This window comes from Spinacia oleracea, chromosome 1 (genome assembly GCF_020520425.1).
Source record: "Spinacia oleracea cultivar Varoflay chromosome 1, BTI_SOV_V1, whole genome shotgun sequence".
NCBI lineage: Eukaryota > Viridiplantae > Streptophyta > Magnoliopsida > Caryophyllales > Amaranthaceae > Spinacia > Spinacia oleracea.
The window spans coordinates 65,866,249-65,884,882 of record NC_079487.1 but is presented as its reverse complement, the minus strand read 5'-3'; the positions used below and the strand labels follow the sequence as shown (position 1 = coordinate 65,884,882).

Sequence of the window (18,634 nt, the reverse complement as noted above, 5' to 3'; positions counted from 1 at the left end):
GAACCTCATGACTCATAAGGATGAGTGGCAATTTAGTGATTTCAATCAAGACGCGAAAGACTTATATAAGAGATAAACGCACAAACGAGAACTCATATCTATTACTATATACTAAAAGAGACACCAGGAATGACACGTGTCATTTCCTGGTGAAAAATTTTCCCGCCAAAAACTCTTTCCTAAAAAGTCATATTTATTTTATTCTTTTTTTATTTTCCCTCCTTTTGTATAAATGTTTATATATGGAAAAAAATATAGGATTATTGAATATGCTATTATTAAAATTTTGGTAAAATTTTAGTCAAACTGTCATATCAATAATAGAAAATATTCTTACTCGATATTTTGGTCAAATTAGCATATTAAATATATCAAATATTTTAGTCAGATCATCATATTAAACATATAAAATATATAATACGTAGTAAGTTAAAATATGATAAAATGAGTACATTCAAGATTATTAATTACACAATAGATTTAAGGGATAAATAATTCAATTAAATTTTTTATAAAAAAGATGGTCAAATAATAATTTTTAAATATCCGTGCGTGTACGGGACCTAATCTAGTGTTAAATAATGCTCTATATTATGTTATTTGGATAGTACTCCGTAATTACAAAAATAAAATCAAGTTTCTAAGTATGATATGCAAATTTGCATTACATGCATAGTGTGAATATTACAAAACGTGATGCACGAGTAGTAGACTAGAGTAGGTTTACTTGGTATACGGTGCCAAAGTGCAATCATTGTGCAATGATATTTGCTCCACATATTACTGTCAAACTTCATTCGATTTTTTATTTTTTTTTGGTAACATGTCATTTGATTTCTTTTCTCGCAAACAAGTCGCATCATGTAGTGCCCGGACTAGTTGGCACGTTCCCTCGGAATAGGAAGTTCCCGAGGCCTACTCGCCTAGATGGGTTGTATCACTGTATGAGCGCCAATAGCGAATCCAAAAATTATAGATAGCAGGATTATTATTTAAAAATAGATGACATATTAACTAAAATTATGCATTTTTTATAGGAAATTAATGAAAATATAATTAAAGTTAGGTTTTTTTCTTCTTCAAGTGGGGTCAAGGACCTCTCTTACAACATCGTGGCTCCGCCTCTGGTGTCGCAGTTTAATGTTGTGCTTAATTTGTAAACTAGCTTGCCTATATACTTTCATTCAAAAAATCCGCAGGACCACCTACGACGTAAGGTTGTCAATAGGTTTGTTAATATAAAAGTTTAGTGTTCCTTAAAAAGATATCATATATCTTACTCCGTATTATTTAACATTTTTATAAAGGTTCTCAATCATCAAACATATTTTCTACGTAGTATTACCTAATTTTTAAAAATTATTATAATAATGCTTTAAGTTCATATAATTTTTTTTTTTTTTTCAATAGGTAAGAAGAAAGGACCCTGACTGAACCAGCACCTAGCACAGGTTAACCAGCCCAGCTCCGCAGGTCATCGCTTGAGCCACTCCCAAGCATTTTGCAGTTGATGGGACTCGAACTTGTGACCTCCAAGTCACAAGGTGAGTTCCCCATCAACTCCACCAACTTATGTTGGTTTTAAGTTCATATAAATGGCTTTTATCCTTTGTGTTAGCATTTGCATTTTAGCAAAATTCTCAAATCAAATGGAACTTTGAATCTAGTTGGTTAATAATAACTTTAAGGTCAAGACTATGTGAATTGTGATACTTTTTTTTCTAACATGGACACGTAATTAATTTCATGTATGATACATGTCCAAAAGCCGCACAAGAGGAACGTGCAATATTATATATACTCCTACTGATACTTGCAGATTTGGCCTTGTGTATTTTAACCACAAAATACGATCTGAATCTTTTTCAAGATCCCACTCCCCATATTGCAATAATAGGACAGCTATTACTTCTACTCCGTAAGTTTTTAACTAAATCGTCGTAAAGGTGTCATCAGGGAGGTGGTAAGATAGTGGCCTGGCGTACATAACTGAGTTCAACCGCCATGATATTTGACGCATTTGCTCTTTTCTCCTTTTCTTCTCCTCTCCATTTGACCAACCACACAGTGACGGATCTAGGAATTTCGAGATGATCAACCACACAGTGGCGGATTTAGGAATTTCGAGATGGAGGTGCGAAATTAATATCAAACACAACTTCGAATAAACTCTTAACCAATAAATTTTGTGGCAACATTTAAATTTAAATCAAATTTTGGCGCCAAATTTAATATAATTAGAAATTTATCCATCATACTTCCTCCGCTTTTTAATACTTGCAACGTTTAGGCTTTTTTCACTATTTACATATTCTATTTTGACTATTGTCAGTGATTATATGTAACATAAAACATAGTCATGTGTGTCTTGTTAGATCCATCTCAATGTATATTTTCAAAATATCAAGTTTTTATAATTTTTGCTTAAAGATAATTAAAGATCTTAATCATAAAAAATGTGCATTGATATATGTGAAAATGACAATATTGCAAGTAAAAAAAATCGGAGGAAATATTATTTTAATCATGGATGTACACAACTCTTTGATACTTTTCGAGTACATTCAGATAAATCAAGTGAAAATCATCCCCGTGGCTATAACGAATCGTTATACTCTCTCTCTAAAAAGATTGCATATGTCGGCGTTATATACGAGAGACATTTTACATTGCTAAATTTATTTAACGACCGCGATTTTAAATTTTTGATATATGAATATTTTATTTGATTCAATTTATTATATATTTATTATATATATATTTCTCATGTATATGTCGTATGCATTTTATAAACATGACCGTAGTTGTTGGCAAAATTCCAAAAGTAATTCAAGGTTTATCAACGACGAGTTGATTGATATCCCCTGATCCCCGGTCCCGGATACTCACCACTGAAATAGCACACATCGCCACGTCTTTGATTGTTAGAACGTACTCCGTATTAAAATAAAGGAGTGTTCATAATTGAAAAGCTTAATATATTATACACATTGATCCACGATAAAGCTTAATATATTTATATACATTGATCTACGATGTGTTGCATTTTATTACCTATGTCGTGAATGATGTTTGGGGCAAATGATTGCAAGGTCAATGAGGAGTTAACAAATTACTCCATCCCATCCCATCCCATCCCCCCTCCCCGCCCCACCCCCACCTTATTGTGATGTTTTTCTCGGGTCGCAAAATTTCTATTTTGGTCATTAAATTGTTTACTTTCATTTATACTTTATTAATTAAAAAATAAAAATGGATTACAACACACCAAATCAAAGCACGTGTACATGCCACCAAATAATTTGTCTCCATCAACTCTAAAAAAATGATGTCAATGCATTGGCTACCAATTGGTGGTGCAACCAATTGAGGTTGGTATGAGTGGTAAAGGGTCTCTTGCTCCTTAACCAAGGTCTCGGGTTCGAGCCTTGGAAATGGAAAAAACTTCAACTAGGTGGGATGTTGCCCATCATATCGAGGTACTCATGCAAACTCCCGCGGGAAATTAGTCCACTCGCCGAAGGCGGTGAGAACTCCTCGTAGTAGAACCAAAAAATCAATTGGTGGTGCAAATATTTGAAAATGGTGGTAATGATAGTGACGGTGCCATAATTCCTTGATTAAGGATTCGAAATTACCAATATTACATTTATATTATTTTCATTAATAAATTCACACCTCAAAGCTTGTTAATAAATATGGCATGGTGAAAGTCCGTTAAAATTGAAAGATTATATTACCTTTATAAACGTACGATTTTTTTGATGTTCACCCGACTACTAAACGCTGAACTACTGAACATTATTAATTTTGAATAACTTGCTAAAAAAATGATTACTAATTTAAATGTACCCGCACACGGTAAACTAAAAACACACAATTCAACGGAACAAAAAAGTTTCAGATCAAAACAAACAAAAACCAAAAAAGAAAAAGCAAAACCACAATTTTTTTTTTGATGCGAATGAGCCACAAGGGCAATATAAATTACAAATGGGGGCGGGGGGATTCGAACCTGAAACCTATCGTACACAGGCCCTCAGTCTTAACCACTAGGCCAAGACATCATTGGTAAAAGCAAAACCACAAATAGCCGATATATATATACTTCGTACGTTGAATATTAGAGGGGAGAATATATATATAGCACGATGAAGTATGTACTAAAAAGTTCAATTAATATCAAATACCATTTTGAAATCCCAATATTTTTATGTATTTATTTTTTATATAGTATTTGAATCAAACTCCTTTTATTTTATTTTTATAATAGCGGTTCGAATCAATGTCTGTACAAAATTGATTTTACCTATTTTCTCTATTTACATTAAACTACGCTTACTATTTAGCCGTACTAAAAAAAACTTCCGGATTCAGGAATGAACCAATGGAAAAACTGGTTAAAATTGAAAAATAATTATCAATACAATTTATCTCAGCTAAAATGATCTCGATTAGTACCAAAAAAAATGACAAATAGATTATATGAACATTATGAGATTGAAAATACAAACTTATACTCCCTCTGTCTCTTAATACTCGCACCGTTTTGACTGAACACGCTTGCCAATGCACAACTTTGACCACCAATATCTTTAACTACATATTATAAAAACTTATAAAAATATTAATATTTTGAAAATATATATTAAGATGAAGCTAACAATATATTATATACTAACATTTATTTTCATATACTAGAAATAAAGTAGGATCAAAGTGAATTATGTGAATAGTGCAAAAAGTCAAAACGGTGCGAGAATTAAGGGACAGAGGGAGTATCTTTTTATAATTTTAAACTAGTGTGTGGCCCTGGCGATGCCCAGTTGCTACTTTGAATAATTAAAATTCGAGATTCTTTTTCAACTCAATAATCCAAATAAACTTATTTGTCTTTGATCAAAACCATTAGATTTTCTGCAGATCGTTCTAAAAGAACATCAAATATGCCCGCTTTAATTATATATACTCCCTCCGTATTTATTTAATGAATACACTTGGCCGAGCACGAGTATTAAGAATAAGAATTATATGAAATAAAGTAATAATACAAGTGAGGTTTGGGTAGATATTTTAATAATAAAACAAGTAAGGACCATGTCATTTAGAGGGGTGGAGGTGGGGTGTAATTCTGATATTATTTGTTTAATAGGGTGGTAAGGTTGATTTTTTTTTTTTTGGTGTTAGCACCCGGTTCACCCTTAGGGTTAATCCGGATTCGGGCGAGTTCTGGGTGGATAGGTTCCAATCCCCTCCCAATTGTTGTTGCGGGGGATCGAACACGGGTTCTCCCTACCAAGTTCAGCCCCAAACACCACGGAACCAACAAGTAATTGGTAGATGGTAAGGTTGATAAGTTACTAAAAATGACAAGTCTTAAATAAATACGGTCCGAAAATGTAAGAGCAACAATAAGGGGATACTCTTATTTAGGGGGCTCTTACTCTCTTTCTTATGCCACCTAAGCCTCAACTCCAAATAAGAGCCCCCTCCCAAAAATTGTAGAAATGGGCTAACTTTTAACACTACCTCTTATTCTCTCTTACCCTATTATTTTATTTTATTTTCATGCAAAAATGTTGACATGGCACTAGCTCTTATTTATTGGAGCTAGCTCTTATTTCAGAATTTTTACTTACAAACTCTAATTTAAAGTCTCTCATTTCTCACCTAAGAGCTAGCTCTTAATTTTTCTCTCTCCTTAAGAGACACCTAAGAGCCTCCCCTTATTCATGCTCTAAGTGTATTTCTTAAACAAATACGAAGAGAATATTAGATTTATGAATAATTTCTATTCCATAAATATCTTCGTCTTAAATAGTAGTATGTGTAATAACCGAAGGTAAAAAAAACGGAGTACTATAGAAAACGTCCCATCCTTGTTACGGAATAGGGAGTACCAAAAACGCAAAACTTAATTGGAAGAGAAAACAAAAATGGAGTCTGTGACAATCCCAGAAATCCCTCCTTCTCCCGTACAGGACTCCGAGACCCTCAAAAAAGCTTTCCAAGGTCCTCTATTTCACTTTCTCTCTCCTTTGACCATTAACATATTTAGTACTTGCAATTATGCTGATTATTTCTGAAAATTTGGTGACATTTGCTTTTGTTTTTGTTTTTGCAGGTTGGGGAACAGATGAGAAAGCACTAATAAGAATATTGGGTAAGAGAAATGCAAGTCAAAGGAAGATGATCGCTCAAACTTATCAACAAATTTACAATCAATCCCTCTTTGATTCTCTTCGCTCTGAACTTTCTGGCCATTTTTTGGTATTGTTTTCTTTTTATACTCTTCAATTTTTTTGTGATTTATTTGCTAATTTTTGGAGTTTATTTGGAATTCAACTGTATAATTACTCCTCCGTATTTTAAAAAAGATACACTTTGACCGATACATAGTTTTAGGAGAGAGTTGAATTTATTAAAATAAGATGAAAGTGGGGTAGTGAATGAATTATTTATTATAGTAAATGATCATGTGAGTAGGTGTGGGGACCACAAGAAAGAGAGAAATATTCATATAATTTGATGTGGGGACCAAGACATGTCAAAAAAGGAAAGTGTATATCTTTTTAAAATACGACGATTTAAGGAAAGTGTATCTTTTTTTTAAATACGGGGGGAGTATATAGTAATTGTTTAACGCTCGTTCGGTTTTTGTGGTCGATAAGACTATTTATTACTTCGTACTGCGTAGTTCACTATTCAATCAACTCTGTAAATCATACATCACTCTCAAAATCATAAAACCAAAAGCTAGAAATATGAACGGATACTAATCTGTTTCTGCCAAAAAAATAATAAGTATAAAATAGGGGAATCTCCGTCAACCAGGCAAGCGGTTTCCTTCAACCGGACTGTTGTTGCTGAATATGTGGCTGTTGTTTTTAGTATTTGGCTGCTGTATTTTCCTACAAAAGGACGAACTTAAACTGAGTCGGGGGTTCCCGAGACAACCCTTTCCGACGCTCAAGTCAGTTCTTGTAGAAAGAGAAAGTAGAGAAAGAGTGTGTTTTGGGAATAATTACGTACCTGAGTAATGATTAGGTGAGATATATTTATAGTAACGCAAGATGACACTATTAGTAATATATGAGCGATTGTGGAGGTATGAAATCTTGTGCCTGGAGGCTGAGATTTGGGCCCCAAGATTCTGACCTGAGCCTATCCGACGGTTAGCGTTCAGAGGTATTTGAATAATTTCCCGTAGGAAGGATATTTCTGTAATTTCCTTGAATGTGGGTCCCATTGGGGGGGCCCGAACATTAGCCCCAGACCAAATTTGTGAGTTTGGTCAAAGACTCGGGAGTTTGGCGGAACTATTTTGGCTTTTGGTTTTTGACATAATATTTTGAACAAGCCACGATCTTTAACTTCTAAGTTCTAATACATGTATGTGAGCTGCTATTCCGCGAGTTTGGCTGCTAATGCACGCTCGGCGGGCGCTAGGCGAGTGGTTTATCTGCGCGCGTCGACTTGTTGTGCAAGTGTCCGGTTTGGGCTGTTATTCCGCGTGCAGGGCTGCCATTTTGTGCGCGAGTTAGGGCTGCTATTATGCGCGCAAGGCTGCCATTTTGTGCGCGAGTTAGGGCTGCTATTATGCGCGCAGAGCTGCCATTTTGTACGCGAGTTTGGGCTACTATTCCGCGCGCAGGGCTCCCATTTTGTGCGCAAGTTCAGGCTGCTATTCCACGCGCATGGCTGCCATTTCGTACGCGAGTTTAGGCTGCTATTCCACGGGCAGGGATGGCATTTTGTGCGCGAGTTTGGGCAGCTATGTTGCACGCAGGGCTGCCATTGTGTGCGTGTGTTTGGGTGAATGAGCCCCATGGTTGGGTGAATGAAAGACTTAAATTATTTTTCTAAGTAAGGAAATGGGCTTCTATATTCTCCAAAGGGACTAATGAGCCCCATGCTTGGGCGAACAATGAAGCACCATTCTTTGAAAAGACTTAGATTATTTTTCTAAGAATGGAGATGAGCTTCTATTCTCCAAAGGGACTAATGAGCTCCATGCTTGGGCGAACGATGAAACTCAATGTTACAAAGACTTAGATTATTTTTTCTAAGTTTAGAGATGGACTTTTGTTCTCTAAAGGGACTAATGAGCCCCATGCTTGGGCGAACGAGGAAGCGCCGTGCTTAAAAGACTTAGATTATTTTTTAAGTATGGAGATAGACTTTTGTTTTCCAAATGGAATAAAGATCCCTATGATTGGGCGAACGATGAAGCGCCATGCTTGAATAGACTTGGAATATTTTGCTAAGTATAAGAGGCGGGTTTCTATTCGTCAATAAGAGATAATGAGCCCCATGCTTGACTTTTTTTTTTGGTAAGCAATCAAGAATAATATTCATTACCAAAAACGATTACAACCAAGTCTACTCAACAAGAGACGAACCAACTAGGTTGGACCCCCTCAAAGAAGAGAAGACAACAACTACTTACAAATTCATAAACCACAACTGATCTTGCCTACTAACTGACTTAGGCATTACAGCCAGAACTCCCATGCTTGACTTTCGCTTGCCATTCGTTTGGCTTTTGATGTACTATAAGCTTGATCTGCCATTGTTTAGCTTCTGGTGTACTTTGAGCTTGATTTTCCAATATTGGGCTTTTGTTTCATGGGGAAGGAGTTGCCTCGCACTAATCGGCGAGGCTGTATCTTGCGTTGGTGGGTGAGCTGATGCATCACTTTGGGGAGCAAGAGGTTGTCTTGACGAAGGATACACACACACTGTGATGGGTGCTGAGTAGTGGAGTATGCGCTGGGAGGACAATGTGTTAGGGCGAGCGATGCCCGCACACTCGGCTGGGCGAGGCTTGTGTGGTTCGAGGATGTTGCTCGCTGCTTGATGGGCCCAAGTTAGGTGTTTGGATTTGATTTGTGCACGCGGGGGTGCCGAGTGAGCTGCCCCTATGTTGGGTGTTTGGTTTGTTTTGCAGCCATATATTTTGGCTCTTGTTGCACTTTAAGGTTGATGTGTCATTTGCTTGGCTTTTGATGCGCTTGAAAACTTTTTCGCCGTTCTTTTGGCTTTTGATGTACTTTGGAACTTGTACTTGCCATATTTTTGCTTTTGTTTTGCTTCAAAGTTGACTCGCCATTTTCTAGCTTTTGATTCGCCTCGAACTCGACTTGCCATTATTTAGCTCTTGATTTGCCTCGAAATCGACTTGTTATTTTTTGGCTTTTGATTTGCCTCGAACTTGACTTGCCATTTTTGGCTTTTGATTCACTTCGATCTTGACTTACCCTTGTTTGGCTTCTGATGCACTTTAACATGTTTTGCCATTGTTTGGCTTTTCAAGCACCGCGGACTTGGTCTGCCATTTGCTCGACTTTTAATGCACTTTAACTTGTTTAGCTTTTCATTCACCTCGAACTTAGTCTTCCACTGTTTGGCTTTTTATGCACCTCGAACTTTGTCTTCCACATTTTGGCTTTTGATGCACCTTGAGCTTGACTTGCCTATGTTTTGGCTTTAGATGTACTTCAAACTTATTCTGCCTTTGTTTGGCTTTTGATGTACCTTGAGCTTGACTTGTCATTGTTTGGCTTTAGATGTACTTCGCCCTTGGTCTGCTATTGGTTGGCTTTTGGTGTATCCACAAACAATTTCTAAGTATGTAATTTCAAGCAAATGTTTGCTGAGCCCTTTACAATTGCCTTGAAGATTGAAAATTTGTTTACAATGATGGAATGTTATTTAACCTATGGCGAGCTTACATATATCATGCCCCCATTTTCATCATTGAGAATTATGGCTAGGAGCTAAAGTACTTTAAAGAAAGGAAAAGTACATAGAGGATTCAAACAAAAAACCTTCAAAGGTTGTCGGTATTCCATGGGCGGGGAGGGCCTTGCCATTAGTAGGGGTCCATGCCCTTGACTTTTACTTTTAGAATGAAGGATTTTTCCTTAAGTAATCATTTAGCTTGCCCTTGTCGGCTAAGTGATCCAACACCCTCTTCAGCTCCAAACAGTTCTTCGTGGTTTGGCCGCACTCATGGTGGAACTCACACCAAAGTGACTAGTCCCTTTTTGCTTCGGGAGGGGGGGGGGGGGTAGGGAGAACATCTTTGTCCTTGAGGTTGAGGTTGATTTCTCTCCTGTTGCGTTTGTACCGGAGGTCTTCCCCATGGTCCCCCGTGGAAGAAGGCTTCTTGCCGGGCGTACGTATGTAAGTTGTGGCTTCTTCTTTATTTTTCGTGTCATACCTCTGCTCGGCTTTTGTTGTTCCACAAACATCTGTGGCCTAAATGTGCATCTGAGCCCTTTTCATGGCTTCCGCTAGTGTAGAAACCCCAGATTCAATCAACTTGAATTTAAAGTTGTTGGGTAGGAGCCCAGACAGTAAGGCAGCGAACTTTGTCTCATCTCGATGATTGTGGATTTTGAGGGTTTCTTCATTGAACCTTTTGATGTAGCTCCGCAAGATTTTGTTCTCTCCTTGCTTGATTACCATGAGATTCACACTTGTTCTCTTGTGCCATTTACTGGCTTGGAATTGACTGATTAAAATATTCTCTAGCTCGCAGTTGTTGTGTATGCTTCCTTTCGGGACGTGCTTGTTGGACCATGGCAAGGCGAACCCCTTGAGAGTAGTGGAGAAATACTTGCACCATGTGGATCCACATCCAGCTTGGACACTCATTTGGGCTGCATAGGCCGCCATATGCTCTCCAGGGTCAATCTTGCCATCGAATGGGTCAATGGTGGGGACTTTTACCTTGTCAATCTGAAGGGTCCATGATCTCTCAGCTGAAGGGGGTCAATGCCTCGTTCAAGTTCCTAGTTGGATCAGCCATGCTTCACCACATGCCCGGGTCATCGTGGTTGGGCGTTCGTCTTCTATCTTTCCTTGGAGGGTTCCATGGCCTTTTTCTGTGGTCGACCTAGCACGGCGAGGGGGAGTCATATCCCTTCCTGGACGAATAAGCGACATGTGCTAGTGGGGAGGAGTTCTATCCCTTTCTTGACGAATAGACGACCTCTTTCTTAACATGGGGGACGGTTCCCGTTGGACTTTTGTTAGCCTTGGTTTCCATGGGGTGATAGATTCATCGACTTCTCCTTTTCTCGAAGGAGACACGTGGCTTAGAGGCCTATTAGATGGCTCTTGTGAAGATGATTGGGCAGACATGGCTGAGTCATCCTCGGCTGGTAGGCCTTGTGCTGTTCGACATTTTCTTATCTCCCTCGTATCCTCCTTCATTTCTTCAAGGCGTGCCTGATCCCATCTTCGTCGATTAAGCACCTCTTGGGCGCCATATCTCCTCTCTGCATCATGCACTCGTCGATGATCCGCCGAGCATCACTTGTGCTGGGGGAGGTCCCCCTCTTGCTCGTGTTCCCGAGGGTTGTGCCTTGTTACTCACATGTGTCCTTAAGCGTTCTCTCCTTGGTGGGCTTTCAAGGCTACGAGGGGGAGGCCTTCGAGAAGTGCCTTCACCTCCATCTTGCAGATTGATCACCATTGTACGGACTGTTCTCTCAAGAGTATCGCTTGATGTCCAAAGGTGAGGGGGATCTTTCTATATCGTCCGGGCAAGACGAACGGTTTGATTCTCCAGCTGAAGAGTGTTGCCTTGTAGTTGGTTTCCCCATAGACGACGCTTACTGTTTCTGCGAAGAAAATACTAAGTATGAAATAGGGAAGCTCCGTCAACCAAGCGAACCGTTTCCTTCAACCGAGTTGTTTTTTTTGAGTATTTGGCTGTTGTTTTTGAGTATTTTCCTGCTGTAATTTCCTACAAATGGACAAATTGTAAGTTGGCTCGGGGGGGGGGGGGGGGTGTTTCCCCATAAAACTCTCTCCGACTCTCAAGTCAGTTCTTGTAGAAAGAGAAAGTAGAGAGAGTGTGTTTTGGGAATAATTGCATACCTGTGTAATGATTAGGTGGGACATATTTAGGGGGTGTTTGGTTGGGGTAATAATCTAAGGGAAAGGGAATGAGCTATGTTGTTGTTTGTTAGGTCTAATTTATCATTCCCTTTACTCTTTTTCAGTTTTGAGTTAACCCCAAAACCCTCTAGCCTGGCTCCCCACCGTCCCAGACTTTCCCACTACTCCCTTCACTTCCCAACCCACTCTCTCTCTCTCTCTCTCTCCTCTAACCCTAGATCTTCAACCCACAACCAGACCCCCACCATCACCGCCGTCCAACGCCAAACCACCACCATATCTACCGTCCACAACAAGACCATCACCACAACTGACGCTCCGAGGAGGGCGGCGACGACAAAGTAATAGATGAGAAGAGGAAAGCAATTGCCTCGACGTCGAGCAACATTGGGGAAGGTGGACATAGGGGAAGGTGGGCGGCGGCGAGGGAGAGAAAATGAAGGGGAAGGTGTGCGGCGGCGAGGGATAAAAACTGAAGGGAAGGTGGGCGGCGGCGAGGGACAGAAACTTAAGGGGAAGGAAGGCGGCGGCGAGGGAGAGAAACTGAAGGGGAAGGTGGGTGGCGGCGAGGGAGAGAAACTGAAGGGGAAGGTGGGCGGCGACGAGGAAGAAGAGTAGGCGGCGGCGACGGCAGCGGCAACGGCGACTAGGGAGTAGAAGGCGACAACAACTGTATGGAACAAGGGTGAGAGAAAGAAAGATGTGAAATATTAAAAATGATAACCAAACAACATTTTTAATCAAAGGGATTCATTCCCATTCTCTTTCTTTCCCTTTGTTGATTACATTGCCTTTATCCAGTATGAACCAAACGTCCTTGTAGTAATGTATGATGACACTATTAGTAAATATGAGCGATTGTGAGGGTATGAAATCTTGGGCACCGAGATTCTGGTATGAGCCCATCAGAGGGTTTGCGTTCGAGGGTATTTAATTAGTTTCCCTTAGGAGGGGTATTTCGATAGTTTCCTTGAATGTGAGTCCCATGGGGGGGGGGGGGGACACAATCGGACCCTTAGTTATAATTTTTATGTTTTTTTTAATATGGGTATGTCGTTTTACTATACTTTACTCCTTTCGTCCTATAAAAGTTTCTTAAACTATAAATTTTCACTAATAGGTAAGAAAAGCTTAGCTAGTTAGCTACATTGATTTTTCGTTTTGTTTGTTTTAAATTATATGATGAAGAATTTTGTTTTTTGTAAATTTAACTTGGGTCAATTATATGGTAATTGTTAAATTATGGGTTTTATTAAGGTACGGTGTTTAAACTAAAGTATCCTTACCCCGCTTGTTGCGAGAGCATTTTTGATGGTAATGGAGGTAATGATTGTTTAAAGTACAAACTAGTTTAGTTGATAAACTCTTGAGACGCTCTCTCTACACCTAAAACAAATAAAAATAATGATCTCTGCATTCGGTATTGGTTTAACTTGTTTGCCCCTGTTTGGTCAAGAGTTGTTAGCTGGTAATTTGACTAAATGGTTGAATTAGTTGTTTAAGTAAAGTGTTTGATAAATTAGCTGTTAGATGTTAGTTGTTTAATATGTAAAATGACCATTAAGGATATTGACATACTTTATTGTTTAATAATTTGTTTCTTATTAATATTAGACAAATAGTTTATTATGTTAACTATTTTCTAGCCCCTCAAAAAAAATGTTAATTATTTCACAATATTTTTTGAATAAAAATATCTCTTTATTTTTTGAATAAAAATAAACTTTTATTTTTATTTTTAAAATTATATATTCTTAATTTAAAATTTTAACTATAAATTCTTGATTTTCAAATAGAAAAATACGGAGTATTACAAATGACACTACAAGCATGATTGCAATAATTTTCAAGTGTTTCAAAGTATTAATATAAAATTTATTACAATAAGAAACGAGTCAAGTAAATGGGGTGAAATGAAGGAGGCATGAGTAATGTTTTTAAGAGAGAAACAATGTAGGGTGTCAAAGTTGGCAAATGTTGTAATTGTAGGCAATATTTAAAAAAAAGTAGTCATTTTACATTCACTTTCTCAAACCTCAAATTGCAAAAAGTTTCTATGTTAGAGCCTTTTCACCCCAAAACTCCCTTTCAAACCTCTCATAACCAAACATTTCCAATTAACTTTTTCAAAACGTCAAACTTCTAATTCACATCAAAACACTTTTTTCCCTCTAACCTAGCTCTATTAATCAAACACTCCATAATCATAAATTTTCATCAATATTTAAGAACAACATAGTGACATGAAATTTGTTTACATTGGATGAATTGGATTGGACTTACCTGTGGCCATATCTAATCCCATGTTTTTTTACACTTAATAATTTGATTCCAAATTCAACCAAAAGTTTCAAAAGTGTTGTCCACTTCGACCCAATTTTATTTGTTTATTCATTATTTTATGATTGTGAATCTAATCCAATCCAATTTTAAGTGTACATTACATTCTTTTACTTTTGATGTCAATCAAATGCATACGATAACTATTTTGTCCTGGAAAATTGATTATAATAAGTAATAACCCAATGTTTAGAGATTCTTTTTAAAACAATCTCACATTTCGATTAACTATGATTCTATGAATAATCTAACCTTTGCAGGGTATATTGTGCAAAAGAAAGCAGAATTAAAGTTTTTTTGTATGTACTCTTGATCCGATTATTATGAATTTATGATTGTATGTTGTGTTAAATGAAAGAACTATTCATCGTTGTAGTGGGAAGAGGGTGAGCGGTATAATTGTAGAGAAGTGGCTGATTTTTTTTTCATGGTGTTAAGACGTTGTTGGTACGAAGAGCCGGCGGCGGTGGAGTTAAATGGTTGGGGGTGTACGTTGTACGGTGGTCAAGGATGGCAGTAGTCGAGAGAGTTCGAGGTGAAGGATAGATAGGTGACTTGGAAAAAACAATTACATGCTCTTTATGTTTAGGTAACTATGAACATTTTGAGAGAAACGTACCTCCTAAAGGCTGGAATATTCTTAATCAAACGAAAGGTTTAAGTTCTCTATCATAGAAAGTTAAAGGGCCGAATGGCCGATATACTACATAAAGTTTGGACTTTGGCCTCCAAACGGCCATGTCCGATGTTAGTACAAAAAATTTGGATTCGGAAATTCGAGTCCAAATTCAATGCAAACTTTACAAAGTCTAGACTAGTTTGACTAGTTTGGACTGGATTAGTTAGTACTACCCATGTTTCATAAAGTTCTTTACACTTTGAAAATTATGTCCAACAGTCAAAACTTTGATCATAAATTCTCACTATTATATCAATCAAAAATTAACATGAGATATCTTGTTAGATTCGTCTCGAAATGTATTTTAAACATATCAACTTTCTATATTTTTTTGCCATACCGAATTGGATATATTAACGGTCAAACGTTGCAATGGACTCCGTGCAAATAGTAAGTGTAAAAAACTTATTGAAACGGAGGTAGTATAAGTGAAGGTATTTCCGTGTTTTGTTAGTAGTACAGTAGTAGAGCTATAAAACAACTGGTATAATGGGACAATATTTCAATTCTTGCTGAACTGCAAGCCCTAAAGTCCGCTTTGGAGCTATATTTAGTTTTGGTCAAATGTTGGAGTTGCCTTCTAGGTGCTTACTTCCTTCCACTCGGGTTTATCGGATAATATTTTTACTACTTACAGAAAGCTATACTTCTATGGACAAATGATCCTCCGGAAAGGGATGCAAGACTAATTAATGATGCTTTGAAGGCGAAGAAGAAAGGGGTGAAAGATTTGCATGTTATAGTTGAGGTAGCATGTGCTTCTTCCCCACACCATCTGATGGCTGTTAGGAAGGCCTACTGTTCCTTATTTGATTGTTCTGTTGAAGAAGATATTGCATCAAATATCCAACTTCCATTGAGAAAGGTAATTTGGATAACTTAGGTAGGCAAGCCACTAGCTTGGATTATCATTTGAACACATCATAACATCAGTGTAATTATATGAAATATTTGTGTTGTCTATCATCTTTCCGTACTCAATTTTATGAACTAGCATTGTAAACCATGATTATCTTAGGAAATATGACAGCTACGTCCACACATCCTATATTATGCAGATTCTTGTGCGTTTGGTGAGCTCTTACAGGTATGACAAGGAAGTGGTAGACATGACTGTTGCCAAACTTGAAGCTACACACCTTCATGAATCCATTAAAAACAAGGAATTAGACCATAATCATATTGTGTGGATTCTTGGAACTCGGAATTTATTTCAGCTTCGAGCAACGTTTGCTTGTTATAAGCAGGAGTATTCTAGTACCATTCATCAGGTCACCTTCTAGCCTTCTGTATATTCCTCCCAAGATATTGATTTAACTGTACAAATTGTTAAATTTTAAATCATTGTTTTTGACAGGATATTTTGAAATGTGGAAAAGGTGATTTGCAAGATTTACTGAGAATCGCCATCTTGTGTATTGAATGCCCTGAGAAGCACTTTGCTGAGGTGATTTGTTGCTCTTAACTAAGAATTATGACGTTGTTTTACCACATGAAACCTGTGAATTGAGTTGTGAAACAAGTTCTCTATTAGTTTTTGTTGAATGATTGTCGTAAACATTCATTTCAGAATGCCGTCTCTTTTGGATAGGAACCTTTGCAGATCCTGCCATTAAATAAAAATTAGGCATTGTAATTCTCATTCCTTTTCAAAACTTCCTGTTTCTGAAACTAGTTGCATTCACTTTATTATCACCTAAAATCCTGTTTGATTCCCTATCTTTGCCCTTCTTTGTTAAGTCTTCATTGAAATCTCAGGCATATAGACACTTGAAATCCACTTGATCAACCAGCTTGACATGTCATAACTCTAAAATACGTTCTTTTTGCATTAGATCATGTGGTGTCCAAAATACATTCCATGAAAGTTTAGGTGGCATATCTTGTAAAGTTTCTTTGTTCATTATATGATGTAGCTCGATCACATTAACTTCATTAGATCATGTGATGTCTAAAAGTTTGAACTTTGATGGCTACTGATGGCTGAACAGGTAATAAGGGCATCAGTATATGGACTCGGAACAGATGAAGATTTACTAACAAGGGCGATAGTGACTCGTGCTGAAGTGGACATGGTAAAGATCAATGAAGAGCATAACAAGATGTACAATGAAAGTGTTGAGGATGCAGTTATTGGTGACACTTCCGGCCACTACAAGGATTTCTTGCTTACTTTGCTTGGTAAACAAATATAAACACGTTAATTAGATAATCTGATTCTACAAACCAATGTGGTCAATGATATATGGCTTGTTTATTGCGTTCTTGTACTTCATGTAATGTTTATGTATGTTTTATGTTTGAACCTAGTTCTGGGAGACGCTTTTGAAATTTGCTCGGCCTTGTGTGTTGTTTTGTTTTAGGCTGAGTTGCTTTCATTTAATCTTGTTGTATCTTTCAAGTATAATTGAACTTAATAAGTCAGCAAAGCATAGAAAAAAATTAACAAAATTAAGTTTAGAGAACTTAATTATTCATTTATACCCCTTTATAAGGTGCCACAATTTGTGATTAAACCTTGATTAGGTAATGATTGTCATACTATACATATCAGTAAAATTATCTTTGTAAGAAATTTCATACTCCCTCCGTCCCGGAATACTTGACCTGTTTTCCTTATCGGGCCGTCCCTTAATACTTGACCTGTTTCTAAAAATGGAAATATTCTAACAATATTATATTATTTCTCACTCCACCCCTATTAACCCACCTACCCCCTACTCCATACAAAAAATAATTAAAAATTCAACCCCTACTCTCCCCCAACCCCACCTCTTAACCCACCTCCCACTAACTACATTAAAATAATACCCCACTATCAACTACTACCTATTAAATTAAATAAGTCAATTCAAATCCCTTAAACTCTGTGCCGGTCAAACCGGGTCGAGTATTCCGGGACGGAGGGAGTAATATTATTTCAACTTATTTATCATCTTATCTTATATTTCGCATCATCTTAATGTCATATCTTATCTAATTTTATGTGACCACCGAACTCAATTCAGATTTCACGAATTATAATAGCAAAAACTTACGTGTGGGCCCCTGGTTTACAATAGTCTTCCATCAGGGTTTGGTCGAAGCCCGGCGCCAAATGTCACCTAAAATGTACTCCGTACATACAAACTCTTTGTTGTGATGCGTTGATCGAGTGCACTTGTATTAAACAAGAGATTTGAAGTTTCAAACCTCGGCCCCTTGCATTTATATTGGGCAAGATCCACCACATTCATTACTATCATCATCTAGTCTTCCAATAGTCTTCCATCAGGGTTTGGTCGAAGCCCGGCGCCAAATGTCACCTAAAATGTACTCCGTACATACAAACTCTTTGTTGTGATGCGTTGATTGAGTGCACTTGTATTAAACAAGAGATTTGAAGTTTCAAACCTCGACCCCTTGCATTTATATTGGGCAAGATCCACCACATTCATTACTATCATCATCTACATGATCTTAATCTGTGATCTTATCGAATTAAAGATGCATATGAAGAGATGTACAATGAAAATCTTACAATCTGTTAATGCAGGTAAAATTACCGAATACTTAGAACTTACAAATCTGTGAAGTCAGTTTCCATAAAATTTGTCCAGTAGCCTTGCAATATATGTCATCACGGAGGAGAACGCGAAATAGATTCACCAAATTCCTGCCATCCAAACTGTAATGACTGCAATTTAATCTACAGGCAAAATA

General features: G+C 37.5%; 1 protein-coding gene and 1 long non-coding RNA gene across 3 annotated transcripts in view; one reads left to right on the top strand and one right to left on the bottom strand.

Moving 5' to 3' along the window:
* Nucleotides 1-5,848: 5,848 nt before the first annotated feature.
* LOC110777061 (annexin D3) lies at nt 5,849-17,315 on the top strand. Its single transcript, XM_021981669.2, has 6 exons — nt 5,849-6,012; nt 6,125-6,270; nt 15,570-15,797; nt 15,991-16,203; nt 16,290-16,379; nt 16,924-17,315. The coding sequence occupies exons 1-6, from the start codon at nt 5,937-5,939 to the stop codon at nt 17,125-17,127; spliced, it is 957 nt and encodes a 318-aa protein (XP_021837361.2). The 5' UTR covers nt 5,849-5,936; the 3' UTR covers nt 17,128-17,315.
* A 65-nt stretch (nt 17,316-17,380) lies between these two features.
* LOC110780151 (uncharacterized) overlaps nt 17,381-18,634 on the bottom strand; it is a 28,821-nt gene continuing 27,567 nt past the window's right edge. For both annotated transcript variants that reach the window (XR_008922731.1, XR_008922707.1), the window contains exon 4: nt 17,381-18,599. This is a non-coding gene — a long non-coding RNA (uncharacterized lncRNA). The remainder of the gene's footprint in view (nt 18,600-18,634) is intronic.